The sequence below is a fragment of the Pleurodeles waltl genome, chromosome 11, assembly GCF_031143425.1.
Source record: "Pleurodeles waltl isolate 20211129_DDA chromosome 11, aPleWal1.hap1.20221129, whole genome shotgun sequence".
NCBI lineage: Eukaryota > Metazoa > Chordata > Amphibia > Caudata > Salamandridae > Pleurodeles > Pleurodeles waltl.
The window spans coordinates 245,066,395-245,093,512 of NC_090450.1; the positions used below are offsets into that span (position 1 = coordinate 245,066,395).

The 27,118-nt window shown below is 44.3% G+C and overlaps 1 protein-coding gene across 5 annotated transcripts in view; it reads right to left on the bottom strand.

The window, feature by feature from the left end:
• Positions 1-27,118, bottom strand: part of DOCK10 (dedicator of cytokinesis 10) — a 1,618,956-nt gene that overhangs the window by 232,239 nt on the left and 1,359,599 nt on the right. For all 5 annotated transcript variants that reach the window (XM_069213493.1, XM_069213489.1, XM_069213490.1 and 2 more), the window contains exons 45-47: positions 26,629-26,844; positions 5,679-5,736; positions 4,045-4,149 (exon numbers count right to left, since the gene is read on the bottom strand). In XM_069213493.1, coding sequence (XP_069069594.1) covers positions 4,045-4,149; positions 5,679-5,736; positions 26,629-26,844 — 379 coding nt within the window. The remainder of the gene's footprint in view (positions 1-4,044; positions 4,150-5,678; positions 5,737-26,628; positions 26,845-27,118) is intronic.

The following is a 27,118-nucleotide window of genomic DNA, read 5'->3' on the forward strand; positions in this document are numbered from 1 at the left end:
CCAAGAAGGATTTTGAGTTCCTTGCTGAAGTGTAGTTGCATGGCAGATTCCGAAGATAGCTAAGCCTTGCGCATAATGCATCATGTGTGCACTGGATTCTGAATTCCTCTGAGGTCTGCAAAGGTCTTTAAGTGTTGTCTTGATATCGTGAAGTTTCCTCTAATTGTGGACATTTTGGGGCATATTTATACTCTGTTTGTGCCGAATATGCTTAAAAATTTTTGACGCACATTTGTAGCTAACCATGCACCATATTTAAACTTTGACGCCCGAGCCTGCGGACGTCAAAATGTTTCCGTGTGCGTCATTTTTTGGATGCGGGAAACTGCCTTGCGTTAATGACATGCAAGTTAGGCATTCCCGCCCAAAAAATGACTTTAAGGCCTGTGCGCATTACTTATACTCGTGTCAATTTGACGCACAGGAGGGGGCGGGCCCTAAAAAACGGCGCACAGCCTGATGTGCGCCGTTTTTTAACACCTGGGTCAGCGCAGGCGTTAAGGGACCTGTGGGCTCACTTCCATGGTCTCTGACCATGGAAGAGTCCAGAGGTGCCCTTCCCTGCCCCCTGGGACACGCCCTGCCACCCTCACCCACCCCTGGAGGACACCCATGGATGGGGGGGACCCTCCCAGGTAAGAACAGGTAAGTTGAGGTAAGTATTTTTTTTAATATTTTTTTTAAGTGGCATAGGGGGGGCCTAATTTGGTCCCCCCTACATGACAATGTGCCCAATGACCATGCCCAGAGGACAGAGGTCCCCTGGGCATGGCCATTGGGCAAGGGGGCATGACTCCTGTCTTTGCTAATACAGGAGTCATTTCAATGGGGGTTGTGCATCAAAAAATGGCGCAAATCCGATTTGAGGCATGATTTTTGCCTCAAACCTGACTTGCACCATTTTTTGACGCACAATCCCCATTTTCCCCTACACCGGCGCTACCTGGTTTGAGTCTTTTTTTTTACTCTGACCAGTCCGCAGCGCCGGCTAACGTCATTCCTTAAATAAGGTGCCCGCATGGCACGTAGGAATGGCGTTAGCTGGCGGTAATCTTTTTGACGCAAACCAGCGCCAGCGCTGGTTTGCATCAAAAAGTATAAATATGGGCCTTTGATTGCCTGACATTGCACTCTTAGCACATTCATTGGCGTTGCATATTAGACAACATTGCAGTGATCCAATTAATTTATAATAAAATACATACAGACTTTATGTGGTTGTCAGACTTAAAGCATCAGAACTTTTTCTAGAAAAGAGAGAGCTAGAAAAGAGGCTTCTTGATCACTGTATTGCAGTGCATCATCTGCCACCACATTTCTGTCAGTCTCATGCCACATGATGCCACATCTGACAAGCATGCCATCTCTTGAGAACTAGGACGTGATGTATCAAAGTTTCTTTCCCAATCTGTCTACGGGAAAAGGAGTCAGTACATCTGGGTCGTAGTACTGTACGGTGCAGCCTGTCTCCCTAATTCTTCCTGTGCATTTCAGCACACTAAAGCTCACTAATCATAAAAGGTGTTTCCCCCTCTTTGTCAGCTTATTTCAAATCTCTTCTTTTTATTATGACCAAAATATCAACCTACCAGGTCGTATCGCCAGGGCTATTGAAGCCCTCATCCTATTAACTACCCCAGCTCCGAAAGCTATAACCCACACATCCTCACTTGGACTTCAGATCAGTGTTATAGAGGCTCTTGTGCTAAGCCATCTTCATGGAAAAAATGCGATCTTGGTGGCCCTGATCAAATTCATACTTGCACCACTAGAATCAATACCTCCATTGGCTGACCCTTGGAGGGGAGAAGTAATATCGTTCCACAGTGGCCAATTACCCTATCTAAACGGCAAACTTCAACTCACTGATGCCGAAGGAAACCCCAAAACAAAACTGTAATCTCTGAAATGCTGAAAGCCGGAACAGCCCAATCATCTAAACAGGCTCTGGACCTCCATCCCTCATCAAATTAAACTGAATGCAGATTTCCTAGTCTTCCGAAAGTAATTGAAAACGCCTCTTATCAGAATGTACCCTTCCAATTCGCTAACTTCTTTTGAATGCTCTGCTATCTTTTCCTTATAACGCTTATCATATGTTCTGGTCTAAAAAACATGTCTGTAAAGCACTTCACTGCACCTGTGGTTAGGTCCATGATATGGAAAACTGTGAATCAATAAATAAACACCTTCACAGCACATATTTAGCAAAACAGATTCCAGGTGTGTAGCACACATGGTAAACACTTTCTAATATCCACCATACAGTGCTCTTTCTATCACCACTTTGCCCACTAAACTGCAAGGACGTAACATAGAACATTTTGGCTAATGCTAATGAAAGTGCTTGGTAGTAATTCCTTTCATCACCATAAACAACTGTATTGTGGTGGTAATGTATAAAAATCTATTTGTGCAAGCAGAGTGCAGCTGAGGTACAGCAACTACACAAAATACACAAGAACATCTTACAAAAAGCACACTACAGCAACAGTAATAGAGCACAACAACATTACATAGCAACACAATGCAAAAATTACACAACAAATATTCAACAATACAGTACAGAGCACCAGTACAATGTAATGAAACAACAACATAATGACAACACAAAGATAACACAATAGCACAAAACAATACTACACCATACCAATACAACACAGCATACCAACAAAACAGCACAAGCCACTAATATACCAACTTAAAACATCATAACTACGGGTATTTGCAATTGTAGTGTATGAATGTGTGGTGTCTAGTGTTCTGATTTAATGGTATGAAGTTACTGTGTGCTAATGTTCTGTTTTGTTGTCTTGTGGCACCCTACAGTGCAGTCATAAAATTGTGCAATTCTGTTACTGTGGTGGATTGTGTTTGTATCTTTTTTGTTGCTGTTTTCAGTTGCGTTATTATTCTTTTAAGTGTGTTGCTGTGTTATTTTGTATTGTGCCATTGTGTTGTGTTTTTGAGCTGAATTTTTGGGGTGTGTTGATCTGCTGTTTTGTGGTACTGTGACACATGTGTTGTGGTGGTGATATTTTGTATTGGTGCTGTTATGTTTTTTCCTGTTGCTTTATTCCATCGGGTTGTTGTGTTTTGATTTGTTTTGTTGGGATGTGTTATGCCATGTTTCGTTTTTGTTGTGTTGCTATTTTACCTTGCGTTCTGTTATTGTGTTGCGTTCTATAGCTGCATTCGAGGAGTGAAAAAATGCTGCTACACCTACAGCCAAAAGCAGCACATTAATTTGAAGTTCCAGTGACAAATATTCTTGTAATACTCTCTGAAGTAGTAACATATAGCCACTCCAGGTCTCCAGCTAAGTAAGGCACCAGTCAGGCCACAAGTGTGGCAGATACCATCCACCTGATTTAGAGTGTAGTGGGATGGAGTATCTTCTGCACCAGACTTCAGGACTACCCACCTCACTTAGAGTTTGGCAGTATATTGGCGTCAGAAGCTATTCCAATTCGTCACTGATATACTCCTCGGGCGGCCCAACAGATTAAGAGTTGTCAGACGTTTGGCCATTTGACAGCCGCCCGATTTAGAGAGGGCCATAACATGTTCATGTTTATGAAATGATATTCATGATTCTGTTCGTGATTATAAATTAAGATTAGGGAATGTCTTCATACACTTCTTGATTTAGTATGTATTATGCCAAGCCATGAGAACAGACATGCATGCTCATACTGGCCACAGGGAGGCTGCACTTCCACTCAACTGCACAATCTATTAGTTCTTATAATTCCGATAGTGAAGCATGCTGGATGTGGATTTTTGCAGTAAGAATGCACACTCGACACTTGAGAAATGAGTGGTAATAAAAATATTATTGTTTCAGACATGTGAACGCCTCATATGCTTGCAGAAATCAAAAGCCCGAACAATAGTTAAGGATACATGCAGCCCCGCATAACTAGTGGTTTATTTACATGATGTTCAAGACAAAGCAGCATAGCATGTATATATTTTCCAGTGGCTCCATTATTTCAAATATATATTACTCAAGTACAATCCGTGCAATGTTAAGACACTCACTTCTTTCAATATTAGTTGTTAGTATCTGGTTATTATCAGAGACTTGGTCATCTTCCTGGAGTAAGCTGCTGCTTGAGGTACGCTTCATTTCGTTGCTCCAGTAACCTACGGCAGTGAGACACATTAAAACAACACATCTAAGGTCCCTGCAGCCACATGCATTTAATCAACAAGTAGGTGTAACATTTTGTAGCACTGCAATTGGTGGTAGCTGTGAACAGCATGCCAGGCTACGCATCCTGTTTGTTCAGTACATGTGAAAAGACTCCCTCATGGATTTTGGCTGTACAATACATTTACACAAACCGCGAACTGGCAAAAATGGAGATTACATGAGTGATGCTATTTTTATCAAATCTAAATTGTGCTGATGCGGTGTAACTCTAGTTTTTACACTCTTTTATGAAACGTAGTCTTTATTGAAGCCATTATAGCAAAATATTTAGTGCACATAAATACTTATTAAAAGGGGCTATATTTGCTAATGATCAATTTTTACCCAGCAGAGAGTAGAGGAACAAGTCTTCGTATGGCATGGAAAGTTGTACCAGCTTTCCTATGTTTAACATTTTCTAGAATGCACTCTGTTTTATTCAGTGGATTTTGCAGTCTGTGTGTCAAATTAAGGCACTCCGTGTTTTCGATGAAATGTTAATATCAAAATGTATGTTCTGCTACCCAGCACTTGCATCCAAGGTCCATACCCGAGATCGTATGCTGCCACAAATACGAGGCTTTGGGTGACTAATGAACTGATTCTAGTCTCCGAGACCTTTGTCTTACTGGTTCAATGGGTGGCAGGCGGCCTCACACCCTATCACCTGTAGAGTCTGTACAGTTTACAGATTAGTCTTCCAACACTGGAATATGTCTTGGCAGTTATTTTTCTTGTGAACATGCGTGGCTGAAAGAGTCTGGGTAGGGCCAACAGTGTGTATACGATACACAATTACTCAAGATGGCGTCCTCTTTAAGATGCCTTCATCTTGCGCTGTGGACATGCTCGCTTGCATGAAAAAAAATTCTGCTGACTGGTGTGGTGAACAGAATGAATCTGCGTATGCTCCTTGTCAATCTGGTTTCCACCTACTACTGTATGTAGGTTTCCTGCTCCTTCCTGTATTGCGCTGGGTGCAACCTCACAAACAGAAGACCTTGGCTGAGTCTGTATCGGATTGGTCAGAGGCAATAATTAAAATCTTCAATATTTGATTCAAACTGCCCTTGCTTTACTCTACTCTGGATGGGAAAATGCACTTTGCTTTAGACTGGCTATGTCTTCCTACCAGTGCACCTCATGGGAGCTAAAACCCTGCTTAAGCCATAACTCATATTCCATAGGGGCTGTGCTACTCCAGATGCAAATATTTCCAGAGTTACTAACGGTAAAAGTTTATTACATAATTCTGATGCAGAAAAGAGGTCTCATTATACCATTTCATTACTATACAATTAATTGCATTTTAACATTGGTTTTGCTTGTCTCTCAGGATCCAACTTTCTGTTGAACTAATGAGACTTTTCTTACCGTTGTTTATATGCGCCCGAGTGATACACATCAATAAATGTGGTATTAGGTTAATTTTGCTGTAAGGTGCACACAGGCATATTTTCTATGGAAATGCAAAACTTACCTTTTCTTTTAAGGTATTCTGCAATCAGGGCAGCTATATGAATATAACACATAGCACTCTGCAATGAAAAGGAGAAATATGATAATAAATCTATGCTCGGATCCAATATCACCTCTTGAACACAACTCCTCCTTTATCAGCCAATACCACCTTGATTCAGAGGCTAAGTTGTAAAACATAGTAAACAATAACTAAGGCAAAACAATAAGGCCAATAATAGGGGCTTGGAAATTGTATACTCCAGGAGATTAATAAATGTGACATTGACATATTCACCATATTTGAATTACCTTAAGCTATGCATTATACTTTGATAGCACTGTGATATATCTGTTCAGGAATAAAACATATTTTGCATTTAAAAAGGTATGAGAAAATTAGATTATTTCATACTCATTTATTTTACAAAGTTAATTATTTAGCAATATTAAATGTTTGGATTGATTTACATTTATTCCTTGGCAGAATGCAATGCCTTAGAAATTAAACTCTTACATTTAACTGTGCTGTTGAGAAACAAGCAGGTCAGCCTGCAAGAGGAGTAGCTGGGAGGCACAAGCACAAAGCTTGCAGAGCTCCCTTAACCAGTAGCAGTCAGTGAGTCAGTGAGTGTTATTGTTAGGACTTCAGACGGATCACTCTTTGGGTCATGAAACTATCCTTGCCTTCTCTAACTAGTGGAGTTGAAATGATAAGGTCAGGAGAAGACTGCTATAACGGTTGCAGGTTCATTGCTTATTCCAAAGGATGAACCTGCTGCACTGTTAGCAGTCATACCTGTATACTGTGCGGCATCCACCACCAACAAGGATAGTGTTACCAGATTTTTCCAAAACCAAAACCTTGGACATACCACAGACGTAAAAGTAGGCCTACATGTTCTGTTTTTCAATTCTTAGAGAAACACTAGAATGACAGCACACACTGACTTCATGAACAAGTTAAACTATCAAGCAGCGCCGTGCTTCTTATGGGCGAGCACAAAGTGCTCCGTCCATTCTGTAATCTCTCTTTGGGCTTGAAACCACGCCCATGCCACGTCAGTCACTTACATTGGTTCGTGGGCTTGCCTTTTAAAATCTGCTTGCTTTCATTTGTGAAAGGCATGAATACGTCATGCCTTTTCCAGTGTGTAGCCCACCTACACAGCACAGGTAAAGTACCAAAAACATATGAGGCTCAATGTTTTCATCCTGGAGTCCGCACTACTTTATATGTTTATTTTCCACGCAGCAAGATTGCGCTGCATTTTACATAGCGCGATCGCACCGCGTTTTTTTTGCTTTACAACGCTAATAGCTCTAACTCGAACAAATGCGAGACCCGTTGCATTGAAAATGCTTGTTTACCTAATCTCCCCGTGGATGCACGCATTTCAAGACTGCCTTTCACCTGCACGTTTGAAATGAGTGTGGTCATGGGGAGGTTGGATAAACAAGCACAGCGCTGTGCTTGTTCTGCGCTTCTTTACTTAATCTCCCCTTTGCTGCACACATTTCAAGCATGCATGTTAAAGGCATTCTTGAAATGCATGCAGCCACAGGCAGATACAGTAAACAAGTACAGCGCAAGCGCTCTGCAGGGTAAAAATAAAAATAAGCACAGTGCTGTGCTTGTTTACCTAATATCCCAGAGCTGGATGCATGTATGTTAAAGGGAATCTTGAAATGCATGTAGCCACAGTCAGATTCAGTAAACAAGCTCAAGCGCTGCAGAGAGTTAAAATAACAGTAAGCACAGCGCAGGCTCTGTGCAGAGTACAGCACATTCAAAAATAAAAATATGCACAGCGCAACTGAGTACAGCACATTGAACAAGCAGAGAGCAAGCGTTGTGCAGACAACAAACTTAAAAAAAGTCTCACAAAGTGGATGAAAACAGTACTTGATCAAACGGGAAACTGATAGGAGTAAACACATGAGAACAAGCGTTGGTAAATGCAGGAAATGCGCTGCAGACAATAGAAACGGAAGAAAAGTGAGTGGCAGGCCGAGGACCCAGTGTAAAGCAATGAAAGCGGGATGTAAGCCCCTTTTTAAGATTTATATTTAGATTTCACAAGCACAGCACAAGTGCTATGCAGGCGAAACGTAAAAAGGTCTGCCTATACACCAACAGCATTGAGAGAAAATGCAGCCTAATAGGCTACCACTGATAGGAACTTTAAAAAGAGATCTATACCTTTAAGAACATCAGAAGGACCCTATTCCACAATGCACTGTAGTGGCAGTTTGCCCGTGAGTGTCAGTTCTTTTTTATGTAAAGTTAAAAACACATATGCTCCGACAGCCAAGGAGGTATAAATGAGGATGCCTAAGATGCAGAACTAGCACTATAGGTAGGTAACGTTTCCTTCTGAATCCTAGGATCTTCAATGATAGTCATAAAAGCTGGACAGAATAACAGGCTAAAGACAAAAAGACCTCCACTGTGGCTGTCAGATGTATGTGTGTGATAAAAAAAAATTGGTACGGTATCTGTACTAGACTCAGTGTCCTGAGATCAGTAAATCTCAAGCCCGACAAAAAAACAAAAATGGAGCTATCTAAACAGATTCCGTAAAATTTCCTGTCCAAACTTTGCATCAGCTCGAGTGTCTGTGTCTAAACAATAATTACTTGAAAAAGTGTGTATAGACCTTCAAATGGCTGCTTTACAGATATCTATGACTGGGACTTGTCTGACCCAAGTTGTAGGACCTGCCTTTGCTCTAGTAGTGTGTGCTTTGAGTTTACTTGGCAAGGGTTTGGTAGCAAGTTGGTAGCAGAAAGAAATACACAGAACTATCCATCTTGATATAGATTGTTTCATAGCTGCCAACATTAGTCACATAGGAAAGCAGTTAATAAAGATTTGGTTCGATTTCCTAATACCCTTCCACACAAATAGAATCTTAGCACTCTCTTAACATCAAGAGAATGAAGAGTTCTCTCAGCTGCTGTGGTAGGGTTAGGGGAAAAAGTAGGGAGTGTGATAGATTGGTTAATATGAAAATGTGAAACGACTTTAGGTGTAAAATGAAGAATGTGCACACAAAACAACTCAGTTATGATAGAAAAGTGTGAAAGGTTCTGAGCATGACAAAGCTTGTAACTCACTTAGGGTATGTGCAGAGGTTATGGCTATAAAAATGAAGTTTTCCATGACAAATGTTGCAGAGTTGATCTGTGCTTCAATTGCAAATAAAAACATGCTGGTGCCGAAAGCTCTCATTTAAAACACAGTGCTGCTGTAATTAAATGTGCGAGCACAGAATACTGAGGCAGCATAATCCTAAAGCCATCTAGGGACTCTTTAATCCATTTACAGCCACTCCCATCCCCTTCAGCTCACCCTTGCAGCTTTCTCGTTTCTCCTTTTGTGACACTTTCTCGTTTTTCTCTTTCTCTGTCTTTCCCATATGTGTCTTTTGCTGTCAGTAAATGCCTGATGCAGAAAAATAAGTGTCATCCCTCAAAAATAAGTCCTGGTGCCCTTCAACAGAAACCACCAGCTCAAATTAAGCACTGAAGTTGATTTATGTATGGGTTCGAATGGTGGGCCCATCATCTTTGATAGAACCAAGTTCAACTCCCAAAGAGGAGGAGAAGATCTCCTGACTGGAGGAAATATTTTCTTAAGTCCTTCTAAAAATCATTGACCACAGGTCTCTTGGTGGACAAGAACTCCAGACCTGGCCTGGCCGGATGAGGCAAGTTTGGGAGGATAACATTCTCATGTACCACAATAGGTTCATGGGCATAGTTACTGCACCATATGCAGAAACATTTCCATTTGTTGACAGTTTCTTTGATCCTTTCAGAATGTTCATACAATTGTCAGGAAGGTTTAGGCAACTGCATTGAGTGATTTCAGGAGCCATGCAGCCAAATTCAAGGATTGGCTAATGGGTTACAGAATTCTGAAGCCTGGATAGGAGATCCGGCATGAGTGGAAGGCCCCTGTGATGTACTGTGGATGACTATAGGAGATCTGTGTACCACCACTGTATCTGCCAATGTGGTTCAATAAGAGTGATTCTGATGTTTGACTTCTACAGTTTCTGGATTACTCGCAGTATAAGTAGAATCAGAGTAAAGGCGTAGACAAATAGAGTCGACCAACTGATCAAACAGTCATTTCCCAGAGACTGTGGTTCTGGAGTGCTCAAAGCAAAGTCTCTGCATTTTTATTTTGTGCTGTGCCAAATAAATATAGCATTGTAGTACCCCATTCCTTAAAGATTTCTCTTACTAGCTCGTTGTTGAAAGTCCACTTGTGATTTTTTTTTTTCATGAAAACAACTGAGGAAGTCTGCTTCTACATTTTGGATTCACGAAATGTGAATGGCTGTTAGCGATAATGCTCCTGCTAGTGCCAATGCCACATTGTCTAAGCTTGGAGTGATAACTGTCTTGATCTTGTTCCACCCTGTTTGCTATATATATATATAATAATACATTGTCGTGGTACTGTCCATTTGAATCATGAGGTCTTTGGAAGTGAGAGAATCAATAAAGGCTTTGAGAGCCAGATGTACTGCTTTGCACTCAAACAAGCTGATGTGATAAGACATCTCCCTCTGGGACCAACACCCTCAGGTCATGAGATGGTTGGAGTCATATGCGTACCCAATCTTGACAGACACTCATCATTTATAATATTTTGAGAAGGCATTTCTTTCTGAAATGGGACTCCCTCTAGGCAATTGTGAGTGTGGTCCACCAGTTAAGGGATTGCCGAGCATTGTTTGTTCGAGTGATTCAATTTTCCCAACAACCTGTTTTCTGTGACCACTGATCTTCCAGATAAGACAGCAGGGGTCTCATGAAGAGTCATGCATTTGGACCTATGAGTATGCAGGGAGCCATTTATCTTAGAAAGGAGGCTATTTGATGGACAGCTGGTCTGGTTTGTTGCATTAACTGTGCGCATTTCATATGGATTGATGATACTTGCTTTTCCGAAGGAAACACTTTTTATATTTTCGCATCAATTGTTGCTCCTAGAAAGGTAAGGAATTGAACTGGGGTGGAGATTGTTTTCCTCTGCATTAATTTGTGACCCAGCTTTGAAAAAAGGGGTGTTGTGATTTTGAAGTCTGTCTTTTATCAGCCAGTCGTCCAAGCATGTGTTCAGGAAAATGCCTTTTTTCCGTAAATGTGCTACTACTACTACCATGCATTAGGAAAATGTTTGGGGAGCTGATTTGAGATTGAAAGGAAGTACAGCTTACTGATAATGATCTGTTCCTACTACAAACTGAGAAATTTTCTGTTATGTTGAGCTACTGGGATATGGAAGTATGCATCTTGAAGGTCTACTGCACAGATCCCATTGTCCTTTTTATATGTGGGTAGCTCTGATGGAGGGATATCATTCTGAATTTTTCCTTCTTGATATATTTGTTGAGTAGCCTGAGATCTTGAATAGACCAAAACTGTTTGGACAGGCTTTTCCTTTGAACTAGAAAGTATCTTGATAGATCTCCTTTTTTACCTGCTTTGATGGAACTTTTTCTATTGCTCTTTTTTCTAATAAAACAGAACTGTCTCTTAGTATGCTGTCTAGATGAGGCATTGAGATAGGTAGTGGACAGACTGGTAGTGGAATGTTCTTGAATAGTATATGATTGTTAGAAATGGGGTCTTTGGTTGGCAGTTAGGTTACCCCCTGTCCAACCATGGAACCTCACTCTAGTCAGGGTAAAGGAGAATCACCCTCATTTAACCCCCGCTCACCCCCTTCGTAGCTTGGCACGAGCAGGCAGGCTTAACTTCAGAGTTCTAGGTGTAAGGTATTTGTACCAACACACACAGTAACATAATGAAAGCACTGCAAAATAACACAACACAGGTTTGGAAAAATAGAAAATATTTATATAAACAAAACAAGACCAAAACGACAAAAATCCAACATAAACAAGTCAAGATATTTATTTTAAAAGCAAAAGAGTCTTAAATCCTTTTGTAAACAGGAAAAACACTGTTAGTGTTGAAAAGTATCTGTGTAGAGTCAAAATAACAAGCACTGTCGAGTGTGCGTCAAAAAAGGTAAGCCATGCGTCAATTTCTTACCCCAAGCGAGACCGTGCTTCGTTTTGCCTTCTCCGGTCGGGTCGGCGTGCATTGTTTTTCCTCGCTACAGGAGAGGATGCATTGATCCGGGCAGCACTCAGGTACAGGCAGGCATTGTGTTGTTTTTCTGTGGCCAGCAAGGCTTGCAACAAAAATCCGTCCGCACGGCATCCGAAAAACCGCGCAGTGTGGGTAGCGACTTATCAACCTGTCAGCTGTGTTGTGCTTCATTTCTCCAGACGCGTGCATCGATCTTCTAGCCGCTCTGCAAGCGGAGCGTTGATTTCAGCCACGCTCAGGAGGTTGCGTCGAAAAGTTCCCCGCACAGCGGTCTGTGCGTGGATTTTCAAGCTTGGTCTCCCAGCTTCATCTGTCAAGGCCTGAGTAACTGGATAGGGCACCACTTGGCAGGGCAGGAGTCTCAGCAGAGAGTCCAGGTGCTGGCAGGAGAAGTCTTTGATGGCCCTGAGACATCAACAACAGGAGGCAAGCTCAGGACAAGCCCTTGGAGATTTCTTCACAAGCAGGAATGCACAACAAAGTTCAGTCTTGGTCCCCTTGCACAGGCAGAAGCAGCAACTGCAGGATAGCTCCACAAAGAACAGTCACAGGCAAGGCAGCACTTCTCCTCAGCTCTTCATCTCTTCTCCAGGCAGAGGTTTCTCTTGATGTCCAGAAGTGATCTAAAGTCTGTGGTTTTGGGTGCCCTTCTTATACCCATTTTGGCCTTTGAAGTAGGCTTACTTCAAAGGAAAAGTTTCTCTTGTTTGTGAAATCCTGCCTTGCCCAGGCCAGGCCCCAGACACACACCAGGGGGTTGGAGACTGCATTGTGACAGGGTAGGCACAGCCCTTTCAGGTGTGAGTGACCACTCCTCCCCTCCCTCCTAGCACAGACGACTCATCAGTTTATGCAGGCTACACCCCAGCTCTCCTTGTGTCACAGTCTAGAGAGAGGTGCAAACAGCCCAACTGTCAAACTGACCCAGACAGGGAATCCACAAAGAAGCAGAGTTACAGAATGGTTTAAGCAAGAAAATGCTCACTTTCTAAAAGTGGCATTTTCAAACACACAATCTTAAAATCAACTTTACTGAAAGGTGTATTTTTAAATTGTGAGCTCAGAGACCCCAAACTCCACATGTCTATCTGCTCCCAAAGGGATTCTATGCTTATTTAAAGGCAGGCCCCATGTTAACCTATGAGAGAGATAGGCCTTGCAACAGTGAAAACCGAATTTGGCAGTATTTCACTGTCAGGACATATAAAACACATTACTATATGTCCTACCATAAACATACACTGCACCCTGCCCATGGGGCTACCTAGGGCCCACCTTAGGGGTGTCTGACATGTAAGAAAAGGGAAGGTTTAGTTAGGCCTGGCAAGTGGGTACTCTTGGCAAGTCGAATTGGCAGTTTAAAACTGCTCACAAAGACACTGCAGTGGCAGGCCTGAGCCATGTTTACAGAGCTACTCTTGTGGATGGCACAATCAGTGCTGCAGGCTCACTAGTAGCATTTGATTTATAGGCCCTAGGCACCTCTAGTGCACTGTACTAGGGACTTACCAGTAAATAAAATATGCCAATCATGGATACACCAATTACAGGCACATTTTGTATAGGAGCACTCGCACTTTAGCACTGGATAGCAGTGGTAAAGTGCCCAGAGTGACAAAAACAGCAAAAACAGAGTACAGCAACATCAACAACCTGGGAAACAGAGGCAAACAGTTAGGGGAGACACACCCCAAGGATGCCAAGTCTAACATGTGTCCCCCCCAGCTGAAAGTGGGGAGCAACTACCCAACCTCAAGGGAATCATCATCACTAAGGCGGAAGAATCTGGACAGACCATCAGCATTGGTGTGTTCTGTGCCAGGGCGGTGTTCAACCGTAAAGTCCATCCCCTGTAGGGAAATTAACCACCTCAACAGTTTTGAATTCTCACCTCTCATCTGCATTAACCATCTGAGGGGCTTGTGGTTGGTCTGAACCTGGAAGTGAGTCCCAAAAAGTAGGGTCTTGGCTTCTTCACCGCCCAGACCATAGCAAAAGCTTCACGTTCCATGGCACTCCACCTACATTCCCTGGGTAGTAACCTCCTGCTAATGAAGGCTACAGGTTGATCTAGGCCCTCTTCATTAAGCTGTGAGAGTACTGCTCCAATACCATGCTCTGAGGAGTCTATTTGCACAACAAACTCCTTGGAGTAGTCAGGTGCCTTCAGCACAGGTGCTGTGCACATAACAGCCTTCAGGGCATCAAAAGCAGTCTGGCAAGCCTCTGTCCAGATCCCCTTCTTTGGTTGCTTCTTAGAAGGCAACTCAGTCAAAGGGGTATCAATGATACCATACCCCTTGACAAACCTCCTGTAGTAACCAGTGAGGCCTAAAAAGGCTCTCACCTCAGTTTGGGTTTTGTGAGGCTCCCAAGCCAGAATGGTGTCAATTGTTGGCTGTAGGGGTGCTACCTGGCCACTCCCTACCTAGTATCCCAAGTACATCACAGAACCCTGCCCTTTTTGGCACTTGCTTGCCTTAATAGTGAGGTCTGCCTTTTGCAGGGCCTCCAACACTCTGCAGAGGTGCTGCAGATGTTCCTCCCATGTGGAACTAAAAACAGCAATGTCATCCAGGTAGGCGACACTGAACTCATCCAGCCCAGCCAACACCTGTTTGACGAACCTCTGAAAGGTGGCAGGGGCATTCTTCATCCCAAATGGCATCACTTTAAATTAAAAGTGCCCATCTGGGGTAGAAAATGCAGACCTCTCCTTGGCCCCCTCAGTGAAGGCAATCTTCCAATACCCAGACGTTATATCAAATGTGCTGAAGCAGGTGGCAGCTCCCAACCGATCTATGAGCTCATCAGCTCAGGGGATGGGGTGGGCATCCGTCTTGCTGACCGCATTGAGACCCCGGTATTCCACACAGAACCGGAGTTCTGGAGTGGCACCAGGTACAGCAGCCTTTGGGACCAATACCACAGGGCTGGCCCAAGGACTGCTGGAATGCTCAATAACCCCTCAGGTTAACATCTTGGATACCTCATCCTTATTGCTAGCCCTGACCTTGTCAGTCACCCTGTAAACATTTTGTTTAATGGATGTACTGTCCCCAATGTCCACATCATGTGTGTGACTCCTGGGATCAAGGAAAACAGTGAGGCAAACTGTCCCAACACCTTGCAACAGTCCCTCTGCTGCTCCTCAGTCAGGGAGGGGGAGAGGATCACTCCCTCCACAGACCCATCTTTTTCTCCTGCAGACAGGAGGTCAGGAAGAGGCTCACTATCCTCCTCCACCCCATCATCTGTTGCAAGGAGCATGGACAGTTCAGTCCGCTCAAAGTGTGGTTTGAGTCGGTTAACATGCAGGACCCTTAAAGGGTTCCTGGGAGTCTGCAAGTCCACCGGATAGGTGACTTCACTCTTGCGTTGCACCACCTCAAAAGGCCCAGTCCACTTGTCTTGGAGCGCCCTACGCTCCAGTGGTCCATCACTCACACTCTTTGACCAGGTTGAAACTCGACCAGAGTGGCATTCCGGTCATACCACCGTTTCATATCCCCTTTGGCTTGCTTCCAGGTTCTCCTGTGCGAGACTCCTGAAACGGGCAGTCTGGTTTCTCAGAGCCAGCATTTAGCTAAATTCATCCTGGGGGGTTTATTGGGAGCTTTTTCCAAAGCCTCCTTCACCAGACATAAATGTCCCCTCACAGGGTGGGCATAGATCAGCTCAAAGGGACTAAACCCAAGTGCCTTTTGAGGCACCTCCCTGTAATCGAACAGAAGGCATGGCAAGAGGATGTCCCACTTTCGCCTCAAGGGCTCTGACAGGCCCATGCCTTTCAAGGTGCAGTTGAATCTCTCAACCAGACCATTGCTTTGGGGGTGGTAAGGTGTGGTGAACTTGTAGGTTACCCTACACACCTTCCACAGAGACTTCATATATGTACATATGAAGTTGGTACCCCTATCAGATACCACTTCCTTGGGAAACCCCATGCGGGTAAAAAAAAAACATCAATGCACGACCCACCACAGGGGAAGTGTCTGACCTCAGAGGAATGACTTCTGGGTACTGGGTTGCATGGTCCACCAAGACCAGGATGAACCTGCTGCCCATGGCTGTCTTGGGATCCAGAGGCCCCACAATGTCAATACCAACCCTTTCAATTGGGGGTAATAACAACAGGAAAAGGTTGGAGGGGAGCCTTACATTTCCCCCCACTTTTGTCACTGTCCTGACAAGTTTGGCAAGACCTACAATGAGCATCTGAGTGCCCTGCACATTAGGGGCCATTAAGAGTGGGTGGCAAGCCTCTCAAAGGTCTTGTCCTGCCCCAAATGTCTTGCTAAAGGCACATCATGAGCCAACCCCAGTAGGAAGGCCCTGAAGCACTGGGGTACCACCAGCACACGGGCTGACCCATGCTCAGGAGCCTTAGCCTTACTGTACAGGATGTCGTCCTTCCAGTAGATCAGGTGAGATCCTGGCTCCTTGCCAGCCGCCTGGTCTGCAGCCTGCTGCCGCAAACCCTCCAGAGTAGGGCATGTCTTCTGTGCTGCACAGAATGCTTCCCTGGTGGGCCCCCCCTTCCTGCTGCCACTGCAACAGCTCAAGCACCTACCCCAGTTCAGCCACCTGTTCCCCTGTAGGCTCTGTGGTGTCACCCTCAGGCTCTGCCTCCTCCCAGACCATGGGAACTTCTGGGGCCGGTTTTCCGCTTCCCTTGCCCTTCCTCTTCTCAGCGGTCCCCTGGGGCACTGTTTCAGGCTCCAGGGGCTCTTAACCACCCTGGCAGGCTGCCATTGACCTGGTAGATACACATACCCACCCAGACAGACCAAACATCTCCAAGTGTGACCTGAGTTCCACCTCCTTCCAAGAGGAATCCTCCAGGTCATTGCCAAGCAAACAATCTACAGGCATGGTTGGACTCACAGCTACCTTCAAGGAACCTGAGACCTCCCCCCATTCAAAGGGAACCTGCACCACTCTACACAGGCGCTCTGAGTTGTCCACTGCAACCACTTGGTGAAGTACACAGGGATCAATCTTCTCTTCAGACACCAGGTGACTCCTCACCGTAGTCACACTGGCTCCTGTGTCTCTCAGAGCCTCCACCCTCTGTCCATTTATGGTCACCCACTGCCTGTACTTCTTAGTGATCTCAGGCACTAGGGTTCTCTGGACCATCTCACTGTCCCCTAGTGAGACAAGGGTCATCTCAACTGGCTCCCACCCACCTGGAACCAACTCCTCCCCAAGCGCTACACTAGCCAAACCCTTAGACTGCGCACCAGTGGGTACCAGTGTACTCTTGGGGCATTTGGGGTCCCCCCTCACATGACCCACTTGGTCACATGCATAACACTTATGTGAGGGACCCCCTGCCACTGGCTTCCCTTTGGAGAACCATGGCTTCTTCTCATTGGGGGGCTGGGAATCTTTACCCTGGGAATCAGATTGGGGCCCTTTAAAGAATTCCCACTGTTTACCCTTACCCCCCTCTTTCCTCTGAGAGGGACCCTGCCCATCCTTGGGTTGGTCTACACCATACCTCTTCTCAACCCTGGTGCTCTCCCAGCAGTCTGCTTCCTGCACAAGCTTCCTGGGATCAGTCAGCTTGCTGTCAATTAGGTACTGGCACAGCTCTGGAAAACATAAACTGTACAAGTGCCTCCAAGCAATCAAATTGTAAAGCCCCTCATACGTTGTTACCTTACTGCCCTTCATCCAACCATCCAGTGACCTGCAGAATTAATCAACACACTCCAACCATGTTTGGGATTCCTTCTTCTTACAGGACCTGAACTTGTCCTTATACTGCTCAGGGGTGAGACCATATCTTGTGATTGGGGCATCCTTCATGATAGAGTAGGTGAGACCCTGAGAATACCCTAAGGATGTCAGAGTATCCTTAGAATACCCTAAGGATGTCAGAGTGTCCCTCAAAGTGCTTCCACAGACCCGGCCCCAATGAGCTTCAGGGACCAGATTCATGTGGAGAGCAGACTTATACCCCTTGAACCACAAGTACATGTCATCCTCCTTCTTGTAATATTTTACTAGGTCTTTTGGAATGTGTACCTTCTCTCATGCTGCACTGTGCTGTTGCTGCCACCATCTCTACTGGACTGGGTCCTCTGATATAGCTACCTCAAGCTAAGCTCATGAGCCAGCAGTATCTTCTTTTCGTCAATGGCCATCCTTCTGTCCTCCCTCTCCCTCTCCATCTTGAGCTTGAGATTCTCCAGCTCCAATTGGTACTCTTTCTCTGCCTGTCTGTCCTGTAACTCTTCAGGAGTCAGACCCTTGGATTACACACTGCTACCTTCCCCGGAGACTCTCTCCCTGGACATAACAGGCCCACCCACTATACCGTTGTGAATGGATTGCACCTCTTCCTCCTCATCCACCTCCTTCTCCTCTGTGTGCCCTTCAGCTTATTTGGCTGTCACCCAGGCCCTCAGTGCCTTTTGCAGCTCCTCCTTGTTGGCGGAGCCCTTAATGGGACAAGCAAAATCTTTACAGAACTGCTTCAACTGAGCCACAGTATAGCTCTCTAGTTTCCCTAGGTCAAAAGCAGCTCCAGCTGATGCATCTCTAGATTGGGACATGATGAAAAGTCAACAAAGTGCAAAGTTCCAAAGGCAGAAAAACAAGTTCCCAATGAAGTTTCAAGAAAAGTCAATCAAGGGATCAGCAAAAATATGGAAGTAAAACAAAGAGTCCCACAGAGAAAAAGCAAAAAAATCACAAGACAAGTAGTATGTGGTAACGTAGTGGTCTCCACTGAAAACAGAAGTGTATACCTAATCACTGTATGCCAAGTAAAAACACAAGTCCAATCCCATCCGCTGATCACCAATGTTAGAAATGGGGTCTTTGGTTGGCAGCCAGGTTACCCCTGTCCAAGCAAGGACCCTCACTCTAGTCGGGGTAAAGGAGAATCACCCTCAGTTAACCCCCGCTGACCCCCTTGGTAGCTTGGCACAAGCAGGCAGGCTTAACTTCAGAGTTCTAGGTGTAAAGTATTTGTACCAACACACACAGTAACTCAATGAAAACACTAAAAAATGTCACAACACAGGTTTAGAAAAATTGAAAATATTTATCCAAACAAAACAAGACCAAAACGACAAAAATCCAACATATACAAGTCAAAATAATAATTTTAAAAGCAAAAGAGTCTTAAATCCTTTTGTAAACAGGTAAAACACTGTTAGCATTGAAAAGTACCTGGGTAGTGTCAAAATAACACGCACGGGCGAGTGTGTGTCGAAAAAGGTAAGGGTGCGTCAATTTATCACCCACAGGTGTTTCTCCTTCTCTGGTCGGGTCTGCGTACGTTATTTTTCCTCTCCGCAGGACAGCGATGCATCGATCCAGGCTGCACTCGGGTCCGGGCAGGCATTGCGTAGTTTTTCCAGGCCCATCAAGGTTTGCATCGAAAATCAGGCCGCATGGTATCCGAAAAAAACGTGCAGTGTGGGTTGTGACCTATCAGCCTCTGTCAGCGGTGTTGTGCGTCGTTTCTCCAGCCACGTGCATTGATCTTGTAGCCGTGCTGCAAGCGGAGCGTTGATTTCAGCCGTAAAGCCAGAGGCGTGTCGTTTCTCAGCCAAGCTCAGGAGGTTGCGTCAAAAATTTCCCAGCATGGCGGTCTGTGCGTGGATTTTAAAGCTTGGTCTGCCAGCTTCACCTGTCAAGGCCCCAGAAATTGGGTAGGGCACCAATAGGCAGAGCAACAGTCTCAGAAGAGAGTGCGGGTGCTGGCAGGAGAAGTCTTTGATGGCCCTGAGACTTCAACAACAGGAGGCAAGCTCAGGACAAGACCTTGGAGATTTCTTCACAAGCAGGAATGCACAACAAAGTCCAATCTCCGTCCCCTTGCACAGGCAGAAGCAGCAACTGCAGGAAAGCGCCACAAAGCACAGTCACAGGCAGGGCAGCACTTCTCCTCAGCTCTTCAGCTCTTCTCCAGGCAGGGGTTTCTCTTGATGTCCAGAAGTGATCTAGAGTCTGTGGTTTTGGGTGCCCTTTGTATACCCATTTTGGCCTTTGAAGCAGGCTTACTTCAAAGGAAAAGTCTCTCTTGTTTGTGAAATCCTGCCTTGCCCAGGCCAGGTCCCAGACACACACCAGGGGGTTGGAGACTGCATTGTGTGAGGGAAGGCACAGCCCTTTCAGGTGTGAGTGACCACTCCTCCCCTCCCTCCTAGCACAGACGACTCATCAGTTTATGCAGGCTACACCCCAGCTCCCCTTGTGTCACAGTCTAGAGAGAGGTGCAAACAGCCCAACTGTCAAACTGACCCAGACAGGGAATCCACAAAGAAGCAGAGTTACAGAATGGTTTAAGCAAGAAAATGCTCACTTTCTAAAAGTGGCATTTTCAAACACACAATCTTAAAATCAACTTTACTGAAAGGTGTATTTTTAAATTGTGAGCTCAGAGACCCCAAACTCCACATGTCTATCTGCTCCCAAAGGGATTCTATGCTAATTTAAAGGCAGGCCCCATGTTAACCTATGAGAGAGATAGGCCTTGCAACAGTGAAAACCGAATTTGGCAGTATTTCACTGTCAGGACATATAAAACACATTACTATATGTCCTACCTTAAACATACACTGCACCCTGCCCATGGGGCTACCTAGGGCCTACTTTAGGGGTGTTTTACATGTAAGAAAAGGGAAGGTTCAAGTCAAATTGGCAGTTTAAAACTGCTCACACAGACACTGCAGTGACAGGTCTGAGCCATGTTTACATAGCTACTCTTGTGGGTGGCACAACCAGTGCTGCAGACCCACTAGTAGCATTTGATTTACAGGCCCTGGGCACCTCTAGAGCACTGTACTAGGGACTTACCAGTAAATCAAATATGCCAATCATGAATGAACCAATTATATACACATTTTGTATAGGAGCTCTAGCACTTTTGCACTGGGTAGCCGTGGTAAAGTGCCCAGAGTAACAAAAATAGCAAAAACAGAGTCCAGCACACATCAACAACCTGGAAAACAGAGGCAAAAAGTTAGGGGAGACCACGCCAAGGATGCCAAGTTTAACAATGATGTTTAAAACCCATTTGTCTGAAATTATGGTTTTCCACTCTTCCAAGAAGATTTTCACCTCTCCCCTCACATGAGTGGGAAACTGTGAAGTGGGTGTTTGAGCCTCATTGTTTGTTTGAAGAATGTTTGCCCTTAGATCATGATGGCTAAGTTGTGGTGGACCTTCTGCTTTGGTAGCGACTCTGATATGGCACTTGTGATTGTCTCTGTTGTTGAGGATAGTGATAAGGCCACCTAAAAGTTTGAACCGTATGGTAGTAAAATGTTTTTCTTTGGATTTGCACTGTCTGAAGGTTTCCTTTAGCTTTTCCAGACCCGCGGCTTTCAGTGTCTCTGCCCTTTTTTTTCATTCTAATCATCTGTTCCTCTGCATGTTGACCAAACAAGGAAGAACCAGAAAATGGTAATTTTGCAATACTCAGTTGAACCTCAGGCTTTAATGAAGATAATCTTAGCCATGATTTATGCCTTAATGAAATAACATGGCAAACAGATATAGCTGATAGCTTGACAGAGTCCACAACTGCACTGATGGATTGATTAGATATTAGGGAGCCCTCATTAACCATCTTCATAAAATCCTATTGCCTGTCAGCAGGAGGTCAGACATGAAGTCCTTAATTTCATCCCAGGTCTCCCAGTGATATCTGCCAAGAAGGGCAGCTGCTTTAGAGTTCCTCAAGTGTGTGAAAGCTTTTCCACAGACCTTTTTATCAATGGCATCCATTCTCTTGCTCTCTCTAGCTGGTGAAAATGTAGGTGCAGATGCATGCCTTCGCCTCACCGCTGTTGTAATTATTGAGTCCGTTTTCAAATCTGATCTCTGGAAATTTGGATCTTGTTGTGGAGGCCTGTATTTCTTCAGGAACCTTGGCATAGCACATTGAACTGTAGCTGGTGTAAGGAACTTTTCTTCAGCTATGTTGATAAGACCAGGAAGAAGAGGGAAGAGAGGTCTTGTTGCAGATGTTGGCTGCAAGGTTTCCAGGATCACCGATATTGTAAGCTGGGGTGCGTCTACAGTTATGTTTAGTTTAGTGGCACCACTCACTAATGCATCCTGAAAAGTATATGTAGAATGAGTTGTTGTGGTATAAGGCGATCTTGACCTGCACAGCAGCTCTGTCTGAAAGGGATCTTGGTGACAGAGTTTTAACTAGATATGGAGCTTTCCATTTTCTTATAGATGACATGTAAGTGGATCTTGACAACCTCTCCACTGGAGACTGGTTTAAAAGGATTTGTGGAACCTGTACCAGGTTGTCCGCTGGTATTATGGACCTAATAGGTGTCTATTTTGGCCTCTGGGTCTGAGGCTGGTCAGAGATGGAAGAATGCGAAGTAGGAAACCTGGCCCGATCAACAGATGTGGAGAGACCGACTTGAGGCATCCTCCACAATGAGAGAGGTGTTATCAACATTGTACATAGCTTTTTTGGTGGAACCAGCGTCATCTAATGTCTATTTTTTTTTTTTTACTTTAAATGATTTTATGGCTTTGACATCGAGTGATGGGACTTCAATGCTGAATGGTGACTTCTTAAGGCCGATCGGGGACAGGACTCGAACAAGAATGTGACGGCAGAAAATATGGTGCTGTTGTAGTCTTGAGAATCAATGATGACAATAGCAATGTCGATGATGACTTGGACGTAGAGTGATGGTGTCACTTCGACATTGACACCTCTCTATATTGAGAACTAGATTGGACCAAACCTTGGGACGTCGATGTTTTTAATGTTGGTAAATGACGTTGATGAGTATTCAACACATGAAGAGAGGAAGATCTATCCATTCTTCTCCTTTTCTTTCTCTCCTCCTGTTCTTTCATTTCTTGCATCAAACCATGTAGTCTGATGCCTTCTCTGTCCTTAAGCGTCCCTTTTGACATATTTTGGCAAATATCACATGCTTTTGTGTGGTGCGAAGGTGAAAGACTTTGTGAGCATCAGAGCTTGCCTTCTTTCTTCCACAGGATGGACATTGGGTTAATAAAGAAGACATTCTGACTAAATAGCCCAAACAGAAGCAGGAAATAAATGTCATTTCTCAACAAAAGAGATGTTAAATTGTAAATGAAAAAAGAAACAATTGTTCAAAGGTGGGAAGACACCAGAGGTGTTCACAGATCCTGCCCAGAGGAGCCGAAAAAAAAGAACTGACAATCACAGGCAAACTGCCACTAAAGTGCAATGTGAGATAGGGTCGTTCTGAGATTCTTAGAGATACAGGTCTCTTTTTGGAGTTCCTATAAGTGGTACGCTATCAGGCTGCATAATCCCTTCATGCTGTGGGTGCATAGCCAGACCTTTTTACCAAGACAAAGGGTGTAGGTTTAAAAGCCTCTGTTAGAGATTTTTATCCGTTCTGCTACAGCATTCAGAAGGAAAATACATCTCTAACAGTCTACACTGAGGATTTATGGAAAAAAAAATTCAGTGAGGAACATTCTTCAATCTCATTTCCTAAGGTACAAATATATATTTAAGAAGGTGTTCCAGGGTCAGTGAGAAATTATTCAACATTTATGACTATCAATGAAGATCCGGCGATTCAGAGCTTTCCGGCGATTCAGAGCTTACATTTATAATTTACCACCACCTTCAATTTTCTACATGTTGTGCACCTCTTTGCACAGTCTTGTCGCATCACTTGCCACACTACATTAACTATAACTTTAAATTGTTTTTATTTTTTAATAAAAGTGCGCTTCAGGTCATACTGGCGAGTGTCATTCATTTGATTGTTGTTAAATGGAGTTTGGTAGAGTGTAGTGGAGGATCGATTTTTATATCAAAAATTCCTATGACTGCCATTACATTAGAAACCTCTAGTGGTTCGTATGAAAATTATTAAACTAGATAGAGATAGTTTGATTTATGCTAAAAGATTGAATGGACTTATTAAACTCAATATAGAAGTAATTCCCAAAAATATGACCATTAGCTAAAATACTTAGTACTCCTTCATTTTATATGCAACATGGATTCATGATGTCTCATTTGATAATGTATTATTAAATGTTGACATTATACATTTTGTAGATCTCATAGAATCCTAATCCTTATACATTAATAGGATTAGCATTAAGAGTTGTACATAAAAATGATAATCTGTAGTTCATATATTAATTGCGCCCTAATTGTTTTCAAAATGTATAGTTTCAATCTCTTACAAATAAAGCTAGTGATGGAGAATGAAAAAGGTATTTTTTCTCATAATTATATTACAGTGTTATAATCCAAACCGCCTGCATATCTTAAACAGGTAGTTGTACTCAGAAAAGTTAAGAACTGGTGAGGCAAGGGATACTCTTAGGGAAAGGTTGGATTATCTATGTGTGTCCAATGATCAGCTTGCGTGGAAGCACAGTAACAATTTGTTTCAAGACTGTGATATCTCTATCTCACTCTCTCCTAATATTCCAGGTGCTTTCACTAAAGAAAGTAAGAAAGAGTGATGGAGAGAAAAACAGATAAAAAGAGGCAGACAACAAAATGAAGAGAAAGGGGGTTGGAGATAAAATACAAGCAGAGAGAGAGGGAAGAAAAATAAGGAGAGAATATTGTGTCAGAACCACAGAATGAGAAACAAAGTGGATGAAAGAGATTGAGCGAAGCCTCTGGAGAAGAATATTAAGAGATAGAAAGATAGACAGGCAAAGATAGAGGATGGAGAGACACAAGAAAAAGAAAGAGGATGCAGAGGGAAAAGGAAGAGAAAGAACAATTGCACAGAAATGATGTGGAGAAAGAGAAGGAGTCAGGTGAGAGAAACACAGGGAAAGGTAGAAGGAAAACAAAGAAGCAAACGAGCATCCTGCAATGTGGTCTTCCATTCACCTGTTCCTCAAAACTGCAAGGTCAGATTTCATCTGGTCCTGTGTTGTTTTCTATTACAAATACCACAGGTAGTATCACCTATTGTCCTAATTTTCACAGTAGAAAATGTGGATATATTGATGTGCAATTTGTGTCATGGGAGACAATGCTAATGGTTACTCTCATTGACTTGCATTGGAATGATAAAAATATTTTCTCAACTTTCTCTTTACCTGTTATAAAATTGTACTGGTAATTAGCTGAGGCATTTTTTCTTTTATGAGCTTGGATTCCATTGTGCTTTGTTTTATCATTTTGTCTATATGAGTTGATTATCAGTAAGGGCAAGATTTATAATTTGGTAGGGTTCCCGATCTCTGCCATAACAACAGTGTAAATTTTCTCTGTCACCCTGCCCGTGGTACCATCGACCAAATTTAGAAAGGTCCGCTCGTCCAGCTGACATTTCTAGCATATACACAAACCACTGTCACAGTGGTTCTTGCCAATGCATTGTAAGTTTGATGGAGTGTTCTGTCAACATGACGGAGCCGTATGTCAAACTTACAACTTTTCCTTTTATATCCAAAAGCAGGATGGCGCTGTGCACTTTTCAATAATCCTTACTGGCAGTTTTTTCTGATGTGACTGGAATTGAAAAGTGGCTGTATGTCTGCCATCTAAATTAGGAGGGTGGACATTTAGCCAAACCTCCGACTGCCCCTACACTGTCAGGCCGTCAGAGGAGATTGACCATGGCAGAGACCGAGTAGTCTCCAGCATCGTCAAACTACGGTCCGCTTGAATTTAAATTATGTGGGCAGACATGTTGGCAGGGTGGGCACTTTGTTTCTATTCCAACAGAGTTCCCTCTCTGCCAACTTATAAATCAGGCATTAAGGGACTGATTACGAGGCTGGTGGTCCGAAGAGCATCAGCCTCGCGGTGGCTGTCAGACCACAGCGACTGTGGCGGTACGACTGCGACATTATGAGGTTATCGGGCAGACACACCAACCTACCGCCGTCCCGGCCAGGAACTCAGATCCTGATGGGTTGACAACAGTGCAGTTTGTAATCAGCCATGGCGGTGCTGAAGTCAGTGCCACCCTGCACACTTGTTCTCCACCAGCCTTTTCATGGCAGTGGACAAGTGCAGGGGGCCACAGGAGGGCCCCTGCACTGCCCATGCCCATGACATGGGCAGTACATGTGTCCCCCTGCCCGGCACCCTCAGAATTTGCACTGTAAAGCCGCGGTCAGAAAAGGGGAACCGGCGGTTTCCCGCCGGTTTTCCCCTGGCCCAGGGAATCCTCCATGGCGGCGCTGCTTGCAGCACCGCCGTGGGGATTCCGAACCCCTTCCCGCCACCCTGTTTCTGGCGGTTCTTACCGCCAGGAACAGGATGGTGGGAACGGGTCTCGTGGGGCCCCTGGGGGCCCCTGCACTGCCCATGCCACTGGCATGGGCAGTGCAGGGGCCCCCTAACAGAGCTCCATGAAGATTTTCACTGTCTGCTTTGCAGACAGTGAAAATCGCGACGGGTGCAACTGCACCCGTCGCACCCCTGCAACTCCGCCGGCTCCATTCGGAGCCAGCTTCCTCGTTGCAGGGCCTTTCCCGCTGGGCCGGCGGGCGCCCTTTTGGCGGTCGCCCACCGGCCCAGCGGGAAAGCCAGAATGGCATCCGCGGTCTCCTGACCGCGGAACGGCCATTTGCTGGTGACCGCATGCCGGGCGGCGACCGCCGCCCGCCGCGGTCAGAATGACCGCCTATATGCCGGTTGAACATATGTAGTAGTATATAATTCAACACAGTGTTTAAAGCATGTCCATGTTACTCTGATTCAAATTGAATAACATTGTTTGCTTTAATCAACTTAAACAAATTATTGTTACTTTGCAATTATATAACATATAATTGAAAGGAGCTAAACCAATACAAAATTAGGTAGTGAGATACGACATCCATCCAATTGTGAAATTTACCTCAGATAAATCTCCATTTCTTGCATGAATCTTCGCCATGCTTTCAAGCCATGTTCTGCGCAGTTCTGGTGTGCTTGCATAAGAATTTGCAAGACTGTACTGCAAGTCTACCAGCATCTCTGGGTCCTTCTCATGTTCCTTCATCTGAGCTGTGGCCATCAGAACTGTTCTTATGCGTTTGGTAAGATCTTTTACCTCAACAGGGAAATGACTGCTCTGTAAGAAAACACATGAATCACAATCACTCTTCTGAGAATCATGAGACTCCTTAATCAGGATATGTTTAGGAGTAGAGGTGTAATATTTGAAGTGAATGAGTTAGTAAAAAACATAAGTATTGTGCTGTTGTCACATTAGGTTTCTAGGCACTGGATAGCTGAGGTGGACACTGACACTAGGAGATGATACAACGCTAAGTGGAAGAGGAGAGCCTTTAACAAATGCCTGAACCAATCATGGCTGATTCATTTGCAAAAGGGTAATTTTAGGC